Source organism: Mustela nivalis (assembly GCF_964662115.1).
Source record: "Mustela nivalis genome assembly, chromosome: 11".
Classification (NCBI taxonomy): domain Eukaryota; kingdom Metazoa; phylum Chordata; class Mammalia; order Carnivora; family Mustelidae; genus Mustela; species Mustela nivalis.
In genome coordinates, this window is record NC_139030.1 from 101,170,581 (window position 1) to 101,195,957 (window position 25,377).

The 25,377-nt window shown below is 34.6% G+C and overlaps 1 protein-coding gene across 7 annotated transcripts in view; it reads left to right on the forward strand.

The window, feature by feature from the left end:
* The window catches only part of C2CD6 (C2 calcium dependent domain containing 6), a 109,801-nt gene extending 85,420 nt beyond the window's left edge, over positions 1 to 24,381 (forward strand). For all 7 annotated transcript variants that reach the window (XM_082691190.1, XM_082691186.1, XM_082691187.1 and 4 more), the window contains 3 exons: positions 16,130 to 16,204; positions 17,346 to 20,855; positions 23,914 to 24,381. In XM_082691190.1, coding sequence (XP_082547316.1) covers positions 16,130 to 16,204; positions 17,346 to 20,855; positions 23,914 to 24,261 — 3,933 coding nt within the window. In that variant the 3' untranslated portion in view covers positions 24,262 to 24,381. The remainder of the gene's footprint in view (positions 1 to 16,129; positions 16,205 to 17,345; positions 20,856 to 23,913) is intronic.
* Positions 24,382 to 25,377: the final 996 nt, after the last annotated feature.

Consider the following 25,377-nt stretch of genomic DNA (forward strand, 5'->3'; position numbering starts at 1 on the left):
AGCCTGCTTCTCCCTCTGCCTCTGCCTGCCACTCTGTCTGCCTGTGCTTGCTCTCGCTTCTCTCTCTATGACAAATAAATAAATAAAACCTTTAAAAAAATTAAAAAAAAATTAAAAAAAAAGACAATTATATTTTAAAGATAAAGGGGCCTCAGGAGTGCCTGGGTGGTGCAGTGGGCTGACCAACTGACTTTTGATTTAGCTCAGATCATGATCTCAGTGTCATGAAATCAAGCCCCATGTCAGGCTCTGCACTCAGCACCTAGGCTGTTTGGGAATCAAATTTTTTCCTCCTGCCCTTGTCTGCCAATCTCTCTTTTTTTCTCTACAATAAACAAATCTTTAAAAAAAAAAAAAAAAAAGGAAGGAGCTTAAATAGAAGTAAGATTTCTGTACCTCACTTGAAGAGGTAAAATATCAATTATCATTGATTGTGATGTTATGTAAATATAATACATAGCACAACCACTAAGGAAACTATAAAAAGCAACATACTAAAAAACAGTATGCATGAATCAGTGTGGGAATTCTAAGAAATATTAACCCACAAAAAGTAAGAAAAAAGAAACATAGGAATGAGAAGTAGAGGGAATAAACAGAAAACAAAATGATAAAATGACAGACTTAAGCTCTAATATGTCAATAACTATTTTAAATGCAAAGGGTCTAAATACATCATTTAAAAGATAGAGTTGGCAGGGTAAATAAAAAATATGATCCAACAATATGGTTTCTATAAAAAATATATAAATAAAATATTTTGTTTTAAATATGAAAGTTAAAACAAAAGAGTGGAAAAAGATATGACATGCAAACATTAATCATAAAAAGCTTTATTAATCAGATATATATTGATTATATAATGGCTGTATTAATATCAGATAAACTAGATAGATTTCAGTACAAAGAAAATCACTAGAGACACAGAAGGATGCTATATGATAATAAAAGTATCAATCCACCAGGAAGACATAATAATCCTAAAGTAAAAGAGCCAAAATACATGAGGCAAAATCTGATAGAGCTTAAAGAGGAAATAAAATCCACAGTTCATTGGGGATGTCAACAGCCCACTCAGTCATTTATAGAAGTGCAAGACAGAAAATCAGCAAGAATGTAGAAGACCTGAACACCACAATCAGGCAACAGGTTCTTGTTTTCAAGTGCCCATGGAATATTTAGATTTTATGGACCACATCTTAGTTCAAAAAACCAAGTTAAGCAAATTAAAAATAATTAAAAATATAAGAAGTTGTATTCTCTGACCACACACAAGTCTTATTTGAGTAACAGTGTAATAGGTTTGCATGTAAGTGAAGTCCCTCACAGCACGAGACCATCTGGAGGCTGAGCACAGCTACTGCCACTCCGAAGGGGAGGACAGCAAGGAAATTTGTGGGGGACAAGGTTTTTAGAAAAGGTGTTGCATGTCTAGGTGATTTCATGCAAATAGCTCAGCAAGGACTCTTTGAGTCAGAGAAGTCCAAAGGCAGCAGAGGTCTTTATGTCCCCAGGGTTTATCTTATCTATGGATAGCATATGGTTGGCACAGTTTCATGTGCTATGCAAAGCAGGCGGGCTATAAATAGTTAAAAATATGCTTTCGTAGTAAAGCTTGAAATCAGGTAACATGATACCCCGTTTTATTTTTGTTTTTCAACATTTCCTTAGAGATTCGGGGTCTCTTCTGATTCCATACAAATTTTAGGATTATTTGCTCCAGCTCTTTGAAGAATACTGGTGGAATTTTGATCAGAATAGCATTAAAAGTATAGATTGCTCTAGGCAGTATAGACATTTTAACAATGTTTATCCTTCCAATCCAAGAGCCTGGAATGGTCTTCCATCTTTCTGTGTCTTCTTCAATTTCTTTCATGAGTGTTCTGTAGTTCCTCGAGTACAGATCCTTTACCTCTTTGGTTAGGTTTATTCCCAGGTATCTTATGGTTCTTGGTGCTATAGTAAATGGAATTGATTCTCTAATTTCCCTTTCTGTATTTTCATTATTAGTGTATAAGAAAGCCACTGATTTCTGTACATTGACTTTGTATCCTGCCACATTGCTGAATTGTTGTATGAGTTCTAGTAGTTTTGGGGTGGAGTCTTTTGGGTTTTCCATATAAAGAATCATGTCATCTGCAAAGAGAGAAAGTTTGACTTCTTCATTACCAATTTGGATTCTCTTTGTTGTCTGATTGCTGTTGCTAGGACTTCTAATACTTTGTTGAACAAGAGTGGTGAGAGTGGGCATCCTTGTGTTCCTGATCTCAACGGGAAGGACGCACAAAGCTGTGATCACCAAGACAGCATGGTACTGGCATAAAAACAGACACATAGACCAGTGGAACAGAGTAGAGAGCCCAGATATGGACCCTCAACTCTATGGTCAAATAATCTTCGACAAAACAAGAAAAAATATACACTGGAAAAAAGACAGTCTCTTCAATAAATGGTGCTGGGAAAACTGGGCAGCTATATGTAGAAGAATGAAACTCGACCATTCTCTTACACTGTACACAAAGATAAACTCAAAATGGATAAAAGACCTCAATGTAAGACAGGAATTCCTCAGAATCCTAGAGGAGAACATAGGCAGTAATCTCTTCAATATCAGCCACAGCAAATTCTTTCAATATATGTCTCCAAAGGCAAAGGAAACAAAAGTGAAGATGAACTTTTGGGACTTCATCAAAATCAAAAGCTTCTGCACAGCAAAGGAAACAGTCAAGAAAACAAAGAGGCAACCCACGGAATGGGAGAAGATATTTGCAAATGACAGTACAGACAAAAGGTTGATATCCAGGATCTATAATGAACTCTTCAAACTCAACACACACAAAACAGATGATCATATCAAAAAATGGGCAGAAGATATGGACAGACACTTCTCCAATGAAGACATACAAATGGCTCTCAGACACATGAAAAAATGTTCATCATCACTAGCCAACAGGGAGTTTCAAATTAAAACCACATTGAGATATCCCCTTACACCAGTTAGAATGGCCAAAATTAGCAAGACAGGAAACAGCATGTGTCAGAGAGGATGTGGAGAAAGGGGAATACACTGTTGGTGGGAATGCAAGTTGGTGTAGCCTCTTTGGAGAACAGTGTGGAGATTCCTCAAGAAATTAAAAATAGAAATTCCCTATGGCCCTGCCATTGCACTCCTGGGTATTTACCCCAAAGATACAGATGTAGTGAAAAGAAGGGCCGTCTGTACCCCAATATTTATAACAGCAATGGCCATGGTCGCCAAACTGTGGAAAGAACCAAGATGCCCTTCAACGGACGAATGGATAAGGAAGATGTGGTCCATATACACTATGGAGTATTATGCCTCCATCAGAAAGGACGAATACCCAACTTTTGTAGCAACATGGACGGGACTGGAAGAGATTATGCTGAGTGAAATAAGTCAAGCAGAGAGAGTCAATTATCATATGGTTTCACTTATTTGTGGAGCATAACAAATAGCATGGAGGACATGGGGAGTTAGGAGAAGGGAGTTGGGGGAAAATGAAAGGGGAGGTGAACCATGAGAGACTATGGACTCTGAAAAACAATCTGAGGAGTTTGAAGGGGCGGGGGTGGGAGGTCGGGGTACCAGGTGGTGGGTATTATAGAAGGCATGGATTGCATGGAGCACTGGGTGTGGTGCAAAAATAATGAATATTGTTATGCTGAAAATAAAAAATAAATTTTAAAAAAGTTAACTTCCTCAATTTGATAAAGCATATCTGCAAAAACCTATAGTTTACATTATACTTAATTATGAAAGCCTGAATGCTCTTCTTCCAAGATCAAGAAAGGATGCATGTTCTTACTACTCTTTTTCAATATAGTACTAGAAATTTTATCCATTGTAATAGGGCAAGAAAAGAAAAGTCACAGATTAGAAAAGAAGAAATAAGACTATATTTTTAGATGGAATGATTGTCTATTTAGAAAATACCAAAGAGTCTACAAACAACAACAATGCATACAAGAACTAGTAAGTGAGTTCCACAAGGTTGGAGGATGCAAATTCAAGATGAAGAAATCAATAACATTTCTGTATACTAGCAATGAACATGTGGAAACAAAAATTTAAAGCACAATAACATTTATATGAACTCCAGAATAAATTAAATACTTTAAAAATGTACAGGATCTGTATGATTAAAAACTACAAAATGTTTGCAGAAGGAATCAAAGGCCTAACTAAATAAATGGTGGGACATACCATGTTCGTGGGTTGAAAGACTCCACATAGTAAAGATGCCAGTTCTCCCAAGACTGACCTGTTTACTTAATATAATTTATATCTTTTAAGTTTTTATTTGAAGTCCACTTAGTTAATATGCAGTGTAATATTAGTTTCAGGTATATAATATAGTGATTCAACAATTCCATATACCTAGTGCTCATCACAACAACTGCACACCCTAATCCCCATCACCTATTTCACCCATCCCCACCCCACCCCACCTCCCCTCTGGTAATCATCAGTTTATTCTCTATAATTAAGAGTCTGTTTATTAGTCTGTCTCTGTTTTTTCCCCTATGCTCATTTGTTTTATCGTTTAAATTCCACATGTGACTGAAATCATATGGTATTTGTCTTTCTCTGAATGACTTATTTGCTTAGCACAATACTCTCTAGCAGCCTTATTCATAATAATCAAAACGAAAAGCAATCTGGTTTGTCCTTCAGCTGGTGATTGGCTAAACAAACTGTGGTACATCCATACTGTGGAATAATAGTAATAGAAAGGAACAAAGTATTGATATATACAACCTGGATGAATTTCTGGAGAATTATGCTGGTTGAAAACAATCAATCCCAAACTGTTATACTCTGTATGACTCCATTTATATAATATTTTTGAAATTATAAAATTACAAAACTGAAGAATAGATTAGTGGTTATTAGGCATTAAATAGGGAGTGGAGGTAGGAAAGTGGATGTGACTATAAAAGGACATTAGGGATTCTTATGGAAATAAGATCTTGACTATACAGTGTCAGTATCCTGTTATGATATTTTACTAGTTTTATAAAATGTTACTATTAAGGGAAACTGGATAAATGATATGTGGGTTCTCTCTTGTTTCTTACAACCCATGGAAAACTGCAGTATTTCAAAATAAAAAGTTTAGTTTTTATAAAGTAAAGAAAAAGAAATCTTACCTTAAGTATTTTCTTTTAGGGTGGTAGTCAGACCTTATATAAAATAGATAAAACTTAATTAAATTGAACAATATAAATCAAGTTGGTGAACCATAAAACATAGGTTATATACAATTTAACAGATTAAAAGTTTGAAAGAATCTATCACCTAGGGCAACAAGCTTGTAAACTGAAGACCTATCAGAATTCTAGAACAAATTCCTTAAAGTCTAAGGTAATTGCTTCACAAAGTCACAAAATCTTCAGAATTCTGTGGGGAAATAAAGTTTGAAGTTGTTTGAAATTAAAAGAAGAGGTTTTTTATAAACCAAGGTAGACAGTGTGTTAAAGAAATGCAGTATTTTGAGACAAACATCTGGAGTGCTAATCTGAATTGGAAAGGACTAACAAACATCTCTTTCAACTCATAGCTGATTCAGGTGACAGTCTTTCAATAGTTCCTTCACATTTTTAGAGCCCCTTCATAAATTAAGACTTTCAAGATATAATTAGTTTCTATTTAAACCCTGACCATGATGGGACGCTAAATCATTTCCCCAAAGGTCAGGGTGAAAGAAAAGTGGGGGAAAAATGGGGATTTTGATCTTACCTACCATTTAAAGGCATTGTTTGGCAATGGTATGAGAATTAGACTAATATAGTAAAAAGACCTTGGATTTTACAGACAGAAATATCTAGGTTCAAATCCAGATTCTTCCACTTCCATGGTCATATAACTATGGGCAATTTACATTTGAGTTTCAGTTTTGTCATCTGCAAAATGATTATACTATCATCTATTTCAAAGAATTTTAAAGGGCTTGGAACATAATAGTCACTTGCTAAATGGTAAGTATTGTCTTTATTCACGTGTACAAATATACCATAGGATAAATATGAGAAGTAGAATTGTTGGATCAAAATGAATGAGGATATTTAATTTTGATATCTATACTGCCAGATTATCCTTTAAACCAGATTTACTAATTTGCATTTTCACCTAAAATATAAGGAAAAATTCAGTATTCCATAACCTATTCATTTTAGTTTTTGTTAATTTTTCACACAAAAATGGTATTCCATTGTTATTTTAATTGGCATTTCTCTGATTATTAATGAGGGAACAATTTTCATGTGTTTATTATCTATTTGTATTTCTGTTATTTAACTGCTCTCATAATCTCTACCTATATATACAAATTGGGTTGTAGGTTTGATTATATGTGAGAATGCTTTATATATTTTGAATAACAATGCTTTGTGATCTAAGCTCTTTATTACCTATGTTTTTTAACTTCTTTGGGGCCCTTATAGCACTTTTAAATATTAATGTTGTCAAATCTGACAACTTTTCCTTTATGGCTGTTAGTTTAAATCTTTTTTAGAAGGTATTTCTCCTCCCCATGATTATGTCAGTATTCTCTTAGGTTTTTCCTAGTATATACTTTAATTCACTTGTATTTTTTTTCTGATATGAAGTAAGAATTTACTGATACTTTTGCTGAAATAGGCAGTTGCTGGGGCACCTGGGTGGCTCAGTGGGTTAAGCCTTTGCCTTCGGCTCAGGTCATGATCCCAGGGTCCTGGGATTGAGCCCTGCATTGGGCTCTCTGCTCGGCAGGGAGCCTGCTTCTCTCTCTCTCTCTCTCTCTGCCTGCCTCTCTGCCTACTTGTGATCTCTGTCTGTCAAATGAATAAATAAAATCTTAAAAAAAAAAAAAAAAAGAAGAAGATAGGCAGCTGTTTCAACACGATCGGCACCCTCAGAGATACTTCAGGTTTGGTTCCAGACCATCATGTGAATATCACAATAAATCAAGTCAAATGCATTTTTTGGTTTCCCAGTGCATATAAAAGTTACACTTACACTATACTGTAGTCCATTAGGTGTGCGATAGCGTTATATCTTTAAGAAGGTACATAACTTAATTTTAAAAATACATTATTGTGGGGGCACCAGGGTGGTTCAGTGGGTTGGGGCCTCTGCTTTCGCTCGGGTCATGATCCCAGGGTCCTGGGATCGAGCCCCGCATCAGGCTCTCTGCTCAGCGGGGAGCCTGATTCCTCCTCTCTCTCTGTCTGCCTCTCTGCCTACTTGTGATCTCTGTCTGTCAAATAAATAAATAAATCTTTAAAAAAAAAACACTTTATTGCTAAAAAATACCAAATATCATATGAGCTTTCAGAATTGTAATAAATGATCACAAATCACAAGTAAACTAATAAGAAGTCTGAAATATTGTGAGAATTATTAAAATGTAACACAGAAACACAAAGTGAGCAAATTCTGTTAGAAAAATGGCACTAATACAATTGCTTAATACAAGATTGCCACAAACTTTCAATTTGTTAAAAAATGCAATATCTGGGAAGTACAATAAAGCAAAACACAATGAGGCATGCCTGTACATTTTAATTGTCCATATACTTAACATATTTTTGTCTATTTTTCCCTTCTGGAGGGTATCATCCCTGTCCCAACTCTAATCCTGGGTGTAACTGGCAAACTTGACACTTCCTCTGTGGCTACAGGGATCACTACATAATTTGATATAAGAATATTAAGAGAAGTCTTTATTCTTTTACATCACGAGCCAGCAGTGATCTAAGAGAGAATAAATAAGAAAACCAACACAGAGGAAGAAACATATGGAGAGATCGTGACTTGGTCACATTGAGTCCCTGGAATCAGATCTCCTAGTTATATTAGCCAATTAATTTCTTTTTTTAATGAAGTATTTTATTTCTAAATAAATATATTTATATTTTTTGTTATAACCCAAAATGATATTGTTTATTTTTTGCATAAAATTTTCCAGCTTTGGCCAATAAGAATTCTTTCAGTATGTTCTTGTCCCCTTTGACATGCTTGCTTCCTTTTGTTTTTTGAGTACTTTCCTACTTTTTGTCTGTAAGATATTCCAGATTTGTCTTGTAACTTTCTTGCCCCAGTCCTAGAATCAATCATTTCTACAAGGAGCCCTGGTTTTTACTGGAGAATGACATTTTTAAACCAGGCTCTGGGAATTGGGTGTATTGTTGCTATTATGCCTAGGCCTTCTCAGCAGACACTTAAATAATATATGTGTGAATACAAACCCATGTATAAACATATATCTATACTTGTTTCTGTATATATCTGTCTCTCTCTATATATTTTGTTAATTATAAGTTTATACTGATATCTCTGAATCGGTTCCAATATCACTGAGTTTATTCTAACCCTCTTTTCTTGCTTGTATCTGTTGAAACTTCTCTTTCCCGCCGTGAGAAACCTGGTTGTCATTATTCCATTATTCATTTATTTATTTATTCCACCCCAGTATAAATACAAAGCAGTGTCAGAATTACTACATTATACTACACTCATGAAGTACAAACTTACCTACTAGCACACATTGTTTATATACAGTTTACTTTGTCTTTAGTCTTATAATTTCCAGTCAAAACATTACTTTCCAAAGTTACTAAGGTCACTCCCTTTTTTCTTCTACCCTTCAGTGTAGTTATAGATCTTACATTTGTTATAAATACAGGTGGATTAATTTGTCAATGTCTACATTATTTCTGGCCTACCGACATTGTTTTTTATTGTTTTAGTTTACACTCATTAGTGTTCATTCTTTGTGAAACACAGAACAATTGATTTTGGCAAATGGATAATCATGTGTTTTAATTATTTAAAATTTTAAAAAAAATCATTGTCTACTGAAGTTTTCCCATTCCATTTAAGTCAGTTTTGCAAAGACTTCCCTATATACCCCTGGCACTTTCCCAGACTGCTTATTACGATCACCTAATCATCTGTACCTTAATTTTTCATTTAATAACACACTGCTTATGCAACCCATATATCAATTTCATTATTTTAAGTGGCATAATGTTTTTATTTTAATAATAACCAGTAGTTTTTTTAAATTAAAGTATAATTAACATTAGTTTCAGATGTACAACATATTGATTCAACAATTCTATATGTTATTCAGTGTTCATTAAGTGTGTGGTCACCATCTATCACCACATGATGCCATTGCAATACCTTTAACTATGTTTTCCACGCTGTTCCCCCCTCTCTCCATGATTACTTATTTTGCAACTGGAAATTTTGTACATCTTAGTCCCTCCTATCTAGTTTGCCCATCCCCCCACCTGCCTCTCTTCTGGCAACCACGAGTTCTCCATATTTAAGAGTCTGGTTTTCTTTTTTTTTGTTTGTTTATTTTGTTTTTTATATTCCATAATTCATTCTTTTTGTAATAATACCCAGTACTTTCATTGCAAGTTCTTATAATAGTATCTTAATACATTAACTCATTTAATCTCCATAACAGTCCTGTGAAATAGCTATTTTTTACTTTATTTTTTATGTGGGAAATTAAGTCATGGAGCACCTAACTGATTTGTCTGGGGACAATCAAGTGGTAAGCCTGAGTCTTGAACTGAGGCAGACTAGCTCTGAAGTCTGTGCTGCAAACAACTGAATTCTACTGCCTCTTATTGTAAGCCTGTACAAAAATTATTTAATCAATGTCCTATTAAGAATATCCTTTGGGGGGGGGAAACGATGCCCTTCATAGTTTTTTGTAAATTTCAAGCTTTTATGTTTTCCCTCCCCCAGTTTTTTTTTTAATTAAAATTATACCTACACAGTACCCCCCCATCAGTCTGTGCAGAAGGGTATAAAATGAAAAGAAAAATGTAACCTTCTCCACCCATAGCTACACTATCAGCTTTGTTTACCCAAAACAACTACTTTTAACTGTTGGTAGTTCTTCTAGTACGTTTTATTATAGTTTTAAATTATGTAGTTCAAATTCTATTTGATTTACCAACTATTCAACTTCAGGTAGAAGTTGTTGTTTTAATGTTGATGTCACAATCTGAAAGATGATTTAGAGCATTTATAATGTTTTAAACCTTCCTTCTACAACTTTTATTCCCAGTTTTATTAATATTAGTTTTTATTTTTCTAATGGCTCTTTGTAAGGCTCCGATTAATATGTTTAAAATATTTCTTGACATGTAAACCAAGAGGTATTATCTACTAACTTCCTACTATGAAATATGAAAAGGTTTTTTAAAAAGTTTCATTTTCCTGTCTTTTCAATTTTGCTTTTGTTGTTGTTATTCCTGTAGTATCATTTCTTTAAGGTTTCTAATATGTTATATGGCTTTAGTTAAATCTCCCATGCTTTGTTTATAGATTGAGTCTATTTTAAACCTAAGAAACGTTAATTAATAACTGTTATAATATATATTATATATCATATTATTATAATTTAAATATAAATCTCTGCTGGAACAAATAATGTATGTGATAGATCCATGAAAAGTAAATGTCCAAATTCTGCTTCTAAATAAGATGGAGCTGGCAGAGATAGGATTTCTCTTTCTTCATTAAACAATAATAAAACCAGAAAAAATTATGGAAAAGTTTTTTTAAACATTGGGAAGATGACAGTATGGGACTGTGATTTCTTAGAAAAAAGCACAAAGTAAACCCTATAGTTGCACCAGTTTTCTGCACAGCAGCACCAGGAGGGAGAACCAAAACAGAGTTTGGAGTTATCACTGAATTTAAGAGATGGAGATTAGAGTTTGGTGGGCAGAGGCAGAATTTGTGGAGTAGAGTACCAGAATGGAAGGAAATGTGGAGCAAGAAAGCTCCAGATAACTGTGAAGGAGGTCCACTTCAGTCTTTGAGATTAATCTAAGTAGTTAAATACTGGAGGCAAGAAAAAGAAAGGAGTGGGTAGAACATTCTAGGAATTCACTGAAAAGGAGTGGGTAGAACATTCTAGGAATTCACATAGCTAGAAATAAACCATTTTCCTGTATGCCAGAGAGGAAAGATTCATAACACATGTGACAGCAAATAGAAGGCCATCATCTTAGTAGAGAGACTAAGTCAGCCCTACATTAAAGGCTTTTGGACAATATCCCCCTCACCGCCAATAAAGCTTAAAAGTAAACTTCGAAGGAGCCTGTTTCCAAGTATCTCAATATGTACCAAAATAAATCAAATACTAGATTAAAGAATAAACCCCAAAATGCAAAATTTATCCTTCTAAGCATCCAATTAGAAATTACAGACATTCAAAAAAAAGCAAAATATGACTCATAATACATGGGAAAATCAGTCAATAGGAATAGACCTAGAAATGACAGAGAAGATGGAAGAAACAGAAAAGAGGTTAAAAGAGCTATTACAAATATATTCTTTATATTCAAAATGGTAGAATAAACATAAACCTAATGAGGGAAGACATGGAAGGTACAGATAGACAAAACAGAATTTTTAGAGATGAAAAAGGATATAACAGCACATTAGGTGCTGCAAAAGATCAATGAACCTGAAGACATAGAAGTTACACAAAACACAATGAGAAAAAAGATATTTTTAAAGTAGAGCATCAGTAACTTGTATGAAAATATCAAGTAGTAAAATGAACATGTAATTGGAGACTTATAGAGAAGGGAAGCTGAAAAATGTATTTGAAGAAATAACGGTCAAAAGTTTTTCATATTTTATGAAAACTGTAAACCCACAGATCCAAGAAACTCAATGAACTCAAAGAGAATAGACCTTTAAAAAATTCTCAGACATATCATAATCACACTGCTGAGAATCAGTGGTAAAGAGAAGACCTTATGGGGAGTGGAAAGGAAGGCACATTTATAACAGAGGAAGAGATAGAAAAACAACAGACTTTTTGTTAGAGACTATGTAAGGCAGAAGACTATGGAATGTCACCTTTAATAGAAGGAAAAGCATCACCAGCCTAGAATACTTTAATCAGTTATAACATTTTTCAAAACAGAAATTAAAATATCCTTTCAGCAAACAAAAGCTGAGAGAATTCATTGCAAGAAGACTCCCAACATAAGAAATGTTAAAGGAAAGTGATATTAAAAAAACAACAAAAACAACAACAACAACAACAAAACGGTGGAAAAAACAGCTCCAAGCTCTTGTTCCTCTGAAAAATACTGAAAAAGCATCCAGAAGCTAGCTGAACCAGCTTCATAGGAGCTCTGGAAGACAAAGTTTTTGGCAACCAAGCAAATACCCAATGAGGAAAAAGTTATCTTCAAAATGGTAGGAAATTTCATGGCATTTTTACTCTTGCTCTACTCCCTCATTGGATGGCAGTGCTCTTGGTCTTGAGCAGTGGCAGTCCAGTTCCCAGTTACCTTCATTGAACTAGATAGAGTGAAGGAAGACCTTATGTGCAAATCATTGTGTATGTATGTTTTAACCTTGCTGGGTGGATATGTGAAAGACTGACCAGTTGATTTCTATCATAGGTAGGCAGATGATTAGGTTCCTGTCAGCTGAGTTTGCCTCTATTTTAAGATACTCCCTCAGAAAATTCTTCCAACAACTTCCAGTTATATGTAGTTGGCCAGAAACTTGTCATATAGTTACTCTTATAGTTACAAGGGTAACTCTTCAATGGAGGCTGGAAAATGTACCTTTTTAAAAAAATTTTTAAAGCAGGGAACATTTCCACCTAAGTGCTAAAAAAAATATGTTCTTGAAATAAAATATATTGTGGGAAGGCAATTATTAGTCTCTGTCACAGAAAACAAGAGACTAGTTAGGAGACTGTTTGGAAAGAGATGATAGTGGCTTGTGCTAGGTGGTAGTGGGGTAGTGGTAGTGGGGTTGTGGGTGAGATGTAATTGATATATTTTGAAGGCAGCAACCAGAAATCTTAATGCTGGATTAGATATGGTAATGAGAAGGAGAGAAATAAAGAGTGATACTTGGGTTACTAGCTAGTAGATGGTAGCACCAATAATTGAGATGAGAAAGGCCAAGGTTTTGTGGGGCTTTGGAAGGAGGGAGGGGAGAAGCATTTGTAATTCAGAACTTTTTTTTGTGATATGTTAAATTTGCAATGACTATTATATAGCTAAGTGGAAATCAATACCTTTTAGAATTTCTCAAGATTCTATTTAGAATCTTTTCCAAGGGTCACCCTCTCCTCACATTCCTCAGAAATCTCTCTATTTACTCTGAAGTTTTCTGTTTGCTTTTACTCATTCTTCATTTGCATATATTGATTTTCCTCATATATCTGGTAAATTTTGTTGGCTCATTTTATATTTGTGAATGAAGAAATATGTCAATTGTATAGGTATGCTCTGTGAGACAGGCAGGCTTCCCAGGAGTGTATATGGCGATGGTAGAGAGTAGGCAGGATGGCTGAGGACCCAACAACATTTCCAAAGAACCTATGTGTTTCTCTCCTGATGGAATTTTCTTTTTAAACCCCTGCTGTTATCTGATGTGGAAATGTCAGTGACAGCAAGCTTTATTCTGCTTCCCTATCAAGGCATGAAATTCACAGGATCTCCACCTGGACAGATGGCACATTTTCTTTGGAAAGCAATTTTTTACTTTCTAAATGATATACTGTATAGTACATCATTAGTTTTTGATGTAGTGTTTAATGATTCATTAGTTATGTATAACACTCAGCACATTACATTAGTTATATATAACACTCAGGACACATGACTTGTGTCCTCCTTAATACCCATCACCCTGTTACTCCCTCCCCTCTGAAACCCTCAGTTTGTTTCCCAGTGTCCATAGTCTCTCATGGTTCAAACTACAATGAAGTTTGATCAGCTAAGTTGAAATAAACTGAAATACTAGGCTGATATTTCACATTTTCCCCTTTTCTGCCCCCTTCAGATTTCCATCCCTTTGCCAATGGTCCTCTGTGCTATTGCTTATGTTCCACATATGAGTGAAACCATAAAATTGTCTTTATGGTTTATGAAACCATAAAATAGGCTTACTTCATTTAGCATAATCCCTTCGGGTTTTTTGTTTTTTTTTTAAATCTTTTGTGTGTCTGATTGGGAAAGACAACGCTGCCAACAGCATGTGCTCTGTGGGCTGAGAAAGAGAAGATCCAGCTGTTCTGAATGTAGCTCTCTAATTAATAACTATGACAACTGCACCATCACCTGATTCTCTTTGTATATGCTGTCCTTGAATTTTTTTGCTTCTCAGGCCCACCTGATTTCTGTAGTTCAAGGCTCTAATTTTCTTGATGCGAGTTTCCATTCAATCAGTCTCATCTGCTTTCATATTTTCTGAATTTTCTCAACTTTCTAAATCCTGGTGTCTCACCTGATTGATTACCAGTATTGCCATGGGACTTTTCTTTTTGAAATCTTGTTTTTTGTTACTTTACTAGAACCTTGGGAAGTGGGAAAGAAGAGAGCCCCATGTTTAGTCCATCATCCTGAAGCTCCTATATTGGTTTGTTTTATTGTTCTTTTCTAGCTTCATGAGAAGAATGCCTAGAGCATTTCTCCTCAGTATAAATGTACTACAGATTTTTATTCATAAAGTGTTCCATGTTCATTTAAATAATAATACAGAGTTAAACAATAAAAGTTAATAGTGTCCTGTTTCCTCTCTTCCAGGGATGTTAGCATTTTATGTCCTTTCACACATTCTTTCAAGCTTATGTTAGGGAAGAATTTTTTTTTTCTTTTGTGTTTTTTACAAAAAAGAGTTCATGTGGTTTTTTTGTTGTTGTTTTGGGTTTTTACTGTTCTTCTACTTCCCATATATATTTCATTTATTTTTAATTTTTATACTCTATTTATTTAAAGTAATGACATTTCAAATGTTAGAGTTAAAATTGTTTTTTAGGGGAAATTCAAGCAAAGAAAAAACAAGCAAAAGAACTGATGTGGAAAAGTCTGAGATGTATTTCAAGAACTCAAAGTTAGACACAGTTTGTCTGAAGGAGAGAAACTCTAATGGGGAAGACTGAGAAACGCATAGAAATTATTTAGTCAATGTGTTAGGGCAATGAATAGCAGCAAAAATGGGAAGCTGCTGAAAATTTAAGAAAAGTCATGTTATTAACTGCTTAATATTAATGTACACTTAAAACCAAAAGTATTACTTATGGAAAGATCATTCATTGAACTGTTATTTTAATTAATATGATATATAATGAACCTTCTGCTGTCTACAGGAGAGAGTATATTTGAAAGTAGTTTATAGTATTATGTACGCTCAGAGAGATGGTATCAAATTTGGTCTAGTTAAGAGGGCAGTGTGCATGCACGTTATGATGCTTCCAAAGCATCATTCTCAGTCACTGCAGTCTTGATTGTGTAGCAAAAGGAATATCAGATGAAAATTGAGGACACTTCGAATTTAGACTACTAATCATCTGGTTAACTTGGGACAACAAACTTGAACTTCAGATTCTTGTATGAAACAAGGAGTAGGATTGAATTATCTCTATACAGCACCTTTTGCCTCCCAAAATTCAGTGGTTCTCTGATTCTCTGATAATTGTTCCTATACACCTCAATCTAGCACCAAGTGTTTCCTTAGGCAGTGTTAAGTACACATTTAGCAATTACAGGTTAAGGAATTATTGAAAATGCTTTCTAGCCCAATACAATATCAAATGCCATTTTTTCCCTAGGGGTGGGAGAGGGGCAGAGGGACAGGAAGAGAGAGTCCCAAGCAGGCTTCACACTCAGCACATGAACCCATTGCAGGACTTGATCTCACAACCCTGAGATCATGAACTGAGCCAAAAATCAAGAGTCAGACGCTTAACCAACTGAGCCACTCAGGGGCCCCTCAAATGTCATTTATTATCTAAAGCATTTTACAACCTTTTAAAATGAGGTTATATTAATTCTGACAATTCCAATTCTTCTTTACTTTTGTTTCTGCTTGCACTCTTTTGATTTTATAAATTCAATAGTGTGAAAATTAGAGTATCAAGGAAACTAAGGTTATATTTGTAAATATATATGTATAGATGTCTTATAATTGGCAAAATAAATTATAGTAGCTATGAGAAAAATATTTAGGTTTTACGTTTTTTATGTCTTTAATAACTATTGAAAGAATAAAGTTACCTTGGGAAATATTCTTGTATTACAAGCAGTCTAAAATTAAAACTTCTTTTTTTATAAGGTGATTTTTTCACCAAAGGAAAACATTATACCGTATTTCAGACCAGAATATATAGAATCCAAACCAAATTATCAGGTGAGTCCTGAATTATCCTATCCCAGTAACAATTATATTTAAATACTAGGGTTCTCTAATACTTTATATAATTCAGTGGTTCCTAAACCAGACTACCCATTAGAAACATATGGCTGTCTTTGAAAAAATACATGTTCTCAGATTCTACCTCTGACCTGATGAATCTTGATCCGGAAATGGAGCCTGGGAATCTGTATTTCTCAGAAGAACCCAGGGGACTCTTATACTGTCATCTGGATATCAACTAACACTTGAAAAACAGATGTAATAAAATGTATCTACTACAATGAAGTTTGATCAGCTAAGTTGAAATAAACTGAAATACTAGGCTGATATTTCACATTTTCCACTTTTCAGCTGATTAATATAGAGGTTGTATGAACAAATATAAGAATATGTTTGAAACATTTGAATAACAGACTTCACCTCAAAGACTATTTCACTTATAGACTTTCTTGATCCCAGAGCTACAAAACTGCCCGTGGATATTACACTGAAATTTCACTATAATCCAGAACTTTTTTGTACTGCTCTCTCATAACCATTGTAAGGCATGTATGGTATTCATCAAAAAGTAAGATTCTACTGTGACATGCTAAGTAGTGGGTGGAACTTATTGTCATTGTTGAAATTCCCAGACTTAAAAGCAAATGATACATGCTCCCAAGTTAGTCTTTAGAAACTATTTGTGATACTTTTAATGGGATATTTACTACTTGCTTTGCATTTTAATTTTTTCTTGTATTGTCGCTAAAATGGTAAATACTTATAAGATAGGACTTAGATCCTGATGTTAGCCATTGTCAAAGTAAGTGTAGCTAACACTGGAAATCAAGTTCTTTAAAAAAAACCACACACACACAACTATGTAGGAAGACTGTTTAAGTATTTTAAATATTCTAGGTTATGAAAAGCTCTTGGACACAAAATAGTATCAGAATTAAGAGTTCTAAAATTTTACATTAAAATTTTCATCATTCCAATTTCAAGTATTTTAAAATAAAGTCAGTTTTCTCTTTGTAGAAGGTGGGTGAATGAATAGATAATTTGACCGATTGCTCAAAGAAAATTAACTAGAAAATTTATTATAAATTCAACTAAATACTACAGAATTTCTTACCTTTTGTTTTTAATATTACAGTTCCAGAAATTCAACCTTAAGAATGGTTTTGATCCTTTTCTAAGGAATATAAGCAACAAAACATCAGTCAGTAAAAGGAAAGACCAAGATATGTCCAAATATAGAAACACTTCAAGTGCAGAGATTATAGAGCATGAAGACCAAGATCCTCCTTACCCAACATACTCAAAAACTGCAACACCTACTAATAAAACCTGGCCCTGTGATCCTGGTATCACCACAGTAAAGACTTTAGACAACAAGACTAAGTTAAAGTCAGCCTGGGATCCTGATTTCATCACAGTAAAGACTTTAGACACTAAGAATAATTTAGCCTGTGATCCTAACATGACCACAATAAAGACTTTAGATACTAAGAATACGTTAGAAGAAAGACTACCAAATGTATCTCTACCTAATTTTGAAGGAGAATCATCAGTGACTGGAAATGTGAATACATATCGCCTCTCAAAATCATTAAGTCTTACTCCCCACCTAGAAAATTTAAAGCAATCAATGGTGCTCAAGTCAATTTTAAGTAAAAATCTGCAAGACCTAGCAGATAAATTATTTTCTGAACCAGAGATTCCTATGGACCCTGAAGCAAGAAAGAAAAGTCATAGTTCTCCACTTCTGAGTATTCCTGATGGATCACAAAGTAGTCTGGAAAGTAAAGTATTTGAAAAAGTCCAAGATTCAAATATCTGTCTTTCAGAAAATGACATGGTACATTCAAAGTCTCTTTTAAGACAAGTAACTAAAGATATTCTTGCAGATTTACTTGAAAGTGGACCATCACTTGAAGATGGACCAAGAAATTCTCCAGAGGTAGAAAGAGCACGTGTTTCACCTCCAGGTGATAAACACCTGGAAGCTGATGAGATCAATTTTCCACTTACAAAAAATAATCTCCAGAAGAAGCATTCAAAAATTGAAGTGTCTAGATCCAAACCAGGTGTAAGTGACATTGTAAATGACTATGTTATAAAGCAAATATTCACAGCACCTATCTTCTCAGAGTTGGAAGTAGGAGAGAAAGAATCGAGTGAGACACCAGTAAATTTGCAGAATCAATTACCCACAGCTTGGGAGAACTTATCTTCAAATATTCTACTTCATTATGAAGAAAATGATGATGAAATAGAATTGCCACAGGCCAAATCTGTCATAAGCCAGATAATACAAGCATTTCCTGTAGATACTCTTTTAGAATCTGGGATAATCAAAGTGATAGAGTTAGATAAAGAATATCAGAAGGGTTCTGTACAGGATACAGAGACAGTCTTTGCTGAAGAAGAGCCAAAGTATTCCACAGAGGATTATTCAGAAACCCAAAGAGGAGCAGAATCTCTTTCAGAGAAGAATACACTCCTCATTTCCAAAGAAACCACTTCTTTTAATAGCAATGAATATATGGATGAAGGTCAAAATATATCCTTACAAGATTCAAAATATCAGTCAACACCAGATAAAAAAACAGATACGCTAAATAATAGTCAGAGGTTGAATAGAGAAGAAAATGATCTAAATTCTGCTTTAGAAAATTTAAGTAACTCATTAATGAGTAAACTTAATGACTCAGATGTAATAATGTTAAAATCCTTTTTAAAACATATGTTTAAAATTTTTTTCAAATATAATCAGTCTGAAAGAAGACAACCAGGGAAAGAATTAGAAAGACTAATTCACCATCCTTTTCCAAATAACACAGAAGACCTGGAAGAAATTAGAGAGAATTTTGATAAAATAGATAAATTAGACAGAAAACCTATGTTGAGTCCAAAGCTGTGTGTATTTCTAGAAGAACTCTCGGAGTCAGAAATTAAAAATTTAAAATCTGAACTAAGTAAACATATCCAACATTACCTTGTAGAAAGACTTTTAGAATCTGGACACATCACCAAAGAAGATTTACCAAAAATCTACCAAAATCTGTATTTGATGAATGAGAAAGTGGAACCAAAAGGGCAAAATATTTTTCTGGAAAAATATTCAGAAACTATAAAAGAAATCATGTCTTTTGTAAATAATTTTAATCATCATTTCATAGATAAACATTTGGAAATAAAGCTAAGATCTTTCTTAAATGAAATTCTCCAAAACTATTTCCTAAAAAACCTTTCAGAAAGCAGTTTATTTAGAGAGACAGAATCTGAGACTGTCAACTCAAACATGTCTCTAAGAACTAAAAGTGCCTCTGTATCATTTCATGAGTTAGGACAAGATATTTCAAGGGGGAGTTTTGGGAAAAGACTTGACTTAAACATGAAATACCCTTTAAATAAATCTCTGCAAAACTATCTTATAGGTTTATCAGAAAATGAACTATTAAATCTAAAAGTTGATTTAAGCAAACACTTCCAGAGCCTTTTTATAGAAAGACTTTCAAAATCAGGACTAATCACAGAAAGGCAATTAGAGGGGCTCAACCAGCGTATAAATTTGATCAATTCTAGTTCCATACCATTAAAATGTATAAAGCCAGATTTATCTTCTAGAAATGAAAACCAATTCATGGAGGAGAATTCAGAAAAGAAAAATAAATATTCAAAAATTATTCAAAAAACTACTCTACAAAAAGTTCCTGAGGGGAGACTTGTAGAAACAGAACTAACCAAAAAGAAAGAAAAGGAATATTTTTCCTTACAGAATATTGAGGAAAATCCATCAATAATTGGGGAACAGAAAAGATACTATCCTAAAGAAGGAGCCAAACCTCTGAGATTAATTAAAGTACAACCTTCTTTCATCAGAAATACCCAAGTGATTCCATTAAATAAGTCATCAGAAAGACTTACAGACAAAGTGCTTAAGAAACAAAGGAAAGAACATGGTTTCATGCAGCTTCCTCGAGCAGAAAACTATTATTTTAAAACAGAAATTCAAGACTCAAAAGCAACTCAGTCAAATATTTGCCTTGAAAGGACACTAAAAATGAAGTCCCTTGAAAAAAGGGAGCATAATCTCTATAAACTGATGGCACAGGAAAAACCGGAAGCAGTACTGTCTTCATATCCAAGAATTCCCAATTACGAAATGTCAAGTGAAAATGAAGAATATATATACAAATATACTTTTCCTTCCAGGCAGAATAACATTTTAAGTTATTTCAGTTTAGAGGTTGGGGAGAAATCAAAGCTAGAAGACCAGTATATTCAGAGGTTGAAAGGAAATAATAATAATAATAAAAAACATCTAGTAACATTGGCACAATACAAAAAATTACATACTCTTTCTGTACAGACAAATGGAATTTGTCATGAAAAGCATGCCAAGTTCCCTGAATCACAGTCGTTTAAATACAAAGGTGTGGATGCTGAGAAAAACTCAAAACCATCCCTCTTCCCAGAAGTATTAAAGAGAGAAAATCTAAAGCTCAAGGTCCGAAAAGAAAGAGACCACGGCAACAAACAAAAAAAGTCCTTCAGCAAGATGGTTAAGATACTACCAGCCTCACTGCCCTCTGCGAGAATTCTAAGGAAATCTGTTCCAAGGACATTGCTTCACTGGACCGCGAGAACAACTATACATGTAATACTGTCTTTCTAAATCTTCTCCTTTTGCATTTGGCAAAGTTTGTCCATCATCTGCTTTAGGGTGTGTATGTCTGTATGCAAGTATGTGTGTAACCTTTGTTGTCCCAAGATACACAGACTGTCAAACTTACAAGAATTCTTTTGACATTCAAATTCACCTCACCCTGATCGAAATGAAGTCACCGAAGCAAGGGACTGCCTTTGTATGAAACAGATAAAGGGCACTCCTTCTGGAGCAGGAATCAGAAAAAGCCACCCTTTCCTCCAGGCAGACTCCGTAGAGGGCCGCAGGCTAGAGCCAAAGCCCTGAGCCCTGTCTATGGAGAACTGGCTGAATCTCAGCTGTGACTCAGCCCTAACCCCTGGGGCTGCTGGGCTAGCACAACCTATACAGCTCTTGGCAGGGGCTCTGTCCCATGGAAACATAGCTGGGATTTTGTTTTCGTGCAGATATAAGTATGAATAGTATTCTTCAGATTGCTAAATTATCTTCGTTTCAGTAAAGATATTATCTGCCGGTCATCCTGATAAGTATTATGGATATGCAAAATTTATAATCTATTGGATTATGAATGGAAAAAAATTTTTTTCAAAGATTTTATTTATTTATTTGACAGAGATCACAAGTAGGCAGAGAGGCAGGCAGAGAGAGAGGAAGGGAAGCAGGCTCCCTGCCAAGCAGAGAGCCTGACACAGGGCTCGATCCCAGGACCCTAGAATCATGACCTGAGCTAAAGGCAGAGGCTATAACTCACTGAGCCACCCAGGCACCCCATGAAATGAAAAAATTTTAATTTGACTTCACAAGTCTCTTCTATTCCCGTTGCCCCTCTGCTCTATGATGGGCTGAGGAACTTAGGAATTTAAACTTATTAACAGAAAACAATTAGGAAGGTAAACCTGCTACCAGACAGGTTAAAAACTAGGAATGGAAGGGACTTATTTTACTTTTCTGGACTACTGCTATTCTCTGTTTGTGTATATAAATAGGCATGCCCCACACCTGGGAGAACTCATAAATCCCAGAATGACATTACATTGATAATTTGATGCGCATAATCCTTTGAATGAGAAAAATAGTTCCAATTTAGAACAGTTGCTTTGAATTTGCTTTCTGTAGTAAAGCAAACATTTAGCTTTAGTAAATAGTAAAATTAGTAGCCGGAAAAATATTATCATTTTAGCTTATGCTCTCAACTTTGGATTTCTCTTTTCTATTTAAATTTGGTAATTTAGTATTGAGTGGTGTGTGTGTGTGTGTGTGTTGTACACATAAATGTGTGTATCCGCTAGGAACAAGAGGTAGAAGGGGGGTTCATAGTTCTGGGAACCGACTTTCTAAAGTTCCTTTAGACAAATTGAATCTTTAATGTCTGTTTTCAAAAAAAACCCAATAAATTGTGTTTGTATTGTATAATACGAGATCATAGAGCATCTCAGAAACTTTATCTGTCCTAAGAGTGGGTAGGAGAGATAGAGTTATCCTTATTTTCCTCTGTTAAACAAACAGTCCCTAAACTTTTCGCCCCAGTGAAGTTGACAAAAGAGAATTGAATGGTAGGAGGGCATTTTTCAGATCCTCAGAAAGACTGGCTCATCTGATTCGTTTCTAAAATCCAGGAATCTCCCAAAGGAATCAAAGTAGAACACAGAGAAACTGAACTGTAGGAGCATCCAGAAAAGTAACCAGTCGTGGGAGGGGTCTCCATGCCCTCCTATTGGTACTCTAGTAATCAGTTATTTCACCTGTGAAACAAGAACTATGTATTACTCACCAAAATAGCAGAAATTCCCTTAATAATGGGGCTTACCTAATTGTTGCCTGTACCTAAAAGGGGAGAGGGAGAATGTTTCCTTGCATTTTTGCAACCCAGGCAAAGATGTAAAGTAGGTACAACTTATCTCTAGATTCTTTATACCTTCATTTTTGTAAATCTTTCTCTTTTTTTAAAGATTTTATTTATTTGTTTGACAGACAGAAATCACAAGTAGGCAGAGAGAGAGAGGGAGAGGCAGGCTCCCCTCTGTGCAGAGAGCCCGATGTGGGGCTCGATCCCAGGACCCTGGGATAATGACCTGAGCTGAAGACAGAGGCTTTAACCCACTGAGCCACCCAGGTGCCCCCATATTTGTAAATCTTTCTTGCTGCCCTAATTCTCAGCCCTGTACAACCTCCCCCCACCCTCCAATTCTATTAATTCATTCTCACCTTCTCTCTAAACAGAGTAGTTTTTTCATTTTGTGTGGTCATCTCTGCAAAGTGTTAAGGGACAAGATGCTCATACTGCAGAATAAACTAGCTTAAACTAGTTTATGAATGATTAATAACTCCATACCCTCGTTGGGGTAATTGTAGGTTATTATAGGTTTACTATAAAACAGAGCCATATTATATAAATTTGAAAAAAGAAAAGGAAAACAAAGCCCATAATCCCACCACCCTAACCCAACCATCTTCTTTAAAAATTTAAAAAATTTCTTCTTTAAATTTTTTGGTGTACATCCTTCCAGTTATTTTCCTAAATGTTTTACTTCTTTACTCTCAGATTGTACATAACAATTTTTATTACTTTAATATGAATATTAGATTCCAGGCTCTCTATGAGTGTGTGAAAGTGTATTAAAGATGTTTATTAACTTTAAAAGAATGAAACTTTGGATGATATGAAGTATGAATCATGATTTATATTGAGTGTTGCAGAAAATATAATTTGGAGAATTCTAGAATAGGCAGACTGCCTTTAGGCGTCTGACCCTTAAGGACCCCTCTCCTAAGTGTTTCTGGTTTCCAGCTTCATATCTTCTATCCCTTGTAAAATAACAGATCCATTGAAACAACAAGACTTTTTTTTTTTTTTAAGCATGGTTTCTATGATAGTATCTAATAGGGAGCATTAGGTGTTGGGTCTGAATTTGGGGACTGCCTATAAAATATTTAATGCTCTCATTCTTTGTCTTTAACTATTGATATTCTACACTTGAGTTCTTGTAAATTTAAAATGTACTTTTAAGAAAACTAACTCACCAACCTGATCTTTTATTTTACTATTTAGGATTGTTCGGATAGATTTGAGGATATACCCGTGACCTCATTTAAGCATGTTGAGCAAGCAAAATCAAGAGCAAGGCTTTTAGGAAAAAGCCCGGATGATAACCATAATCACTTAAAACACTTTGCAAGACCAAATACCGCTCCAGAGGTTCACAAACGGCGAGAGAACTACCACGGAAAATTAACAAGTCCTCGAATAATTTCAGCAGGCTTAGTTCACATAAATGATGCAATCCCAGATTATGAAATCCAGAAAATGAGGCAAAAAAAGAAATTAAAAGAGAATATTGAAAAGTGTTCGCTCATTTGTGATATTATACAAATGTTAAAAGTTCAGAATAATATGTAAGGCCAACCGTCAATTTCTCTAATGAACAAAATGGTTTGGAGATCTGTCCTTCTGTGTGATAGATGTCAACAACCAAATTTCACCTTGTTAGAACCATTTTGTTTTAATTAAAATGAAAAAGAAGCACTTTTGATGTAAATGTGTTTTTGTTTATGAACCTTAGGGAACAGAGCAAGAAATATATATTCAGTTCATATCTATTAAGTTTTATTTCCCAGCTTTTCCCCCTTTTCACTATATAGCAGTATCACTCCAGTTGATAGTTCTCTGATTTCCCAAATCTTTGTTATTTTCTAAATTATTCCTGTCCACCCAGTTCTCAGAGTCTTTATTTGCCATTACTTATGTTTAGCCATTTGTTATGAATATACTCTTATACTTCAGCTCTAATTATACTATAAGACCCAACAGTATGTCATTTTCTGGGCTTGGAGAACATCTCTTAATTTTAGTTTCTGATAGTACAACTTTTACACTATAAATAAAGCTAATCAGATTTTTATAGTAATTCCTGAGACGACTCCTATACTGAACACTTTGAACTTACTCAAAACACTATGAAAGGGCCTCTTTAATAGCACAAAACATAGGAAACTACATAAAATGGTAGAAACTACATAAAAATTAGCAAAATCAACAGAGGATTTAAATCAGAGACCTCCTGGGACACCTGAGTGGCTCATTCGGTTAAGTGACCCAACTCTTGATTTTGGCTCTGATCGTTAAGGTGAGGATTATGAGATTAAGCCCTGCATTGGGATCTGCGCTGGGAGAATCTGTCTCCTTCTGCTGCTTCTGCCCACCCCACTATCCCTCTCTTTAAAAAAAAAAAATCAGAGAATTAATTGGTTCTACTCTTTTTTTTTTAATTCAAGTGTAATTAACATAGTGTTATATTAGTTTCAGGTGTATAATATAGTGACTCAACAATTGTATGTGTTATCAGTGCCCATCAAGGTAAGTGTACTCTTAATCCCCTTCACCTGTTTCACCCATCCCCCTGACCCACCTCCCTTCCGGTAACATTTGTTCTCTATATTTATGAGTCTGTTATTTTTTTTGTCTCTCTTTTGTTGTTTATTTCTTTTGTTTCTTAAATTCTACGTGAGTAAAATC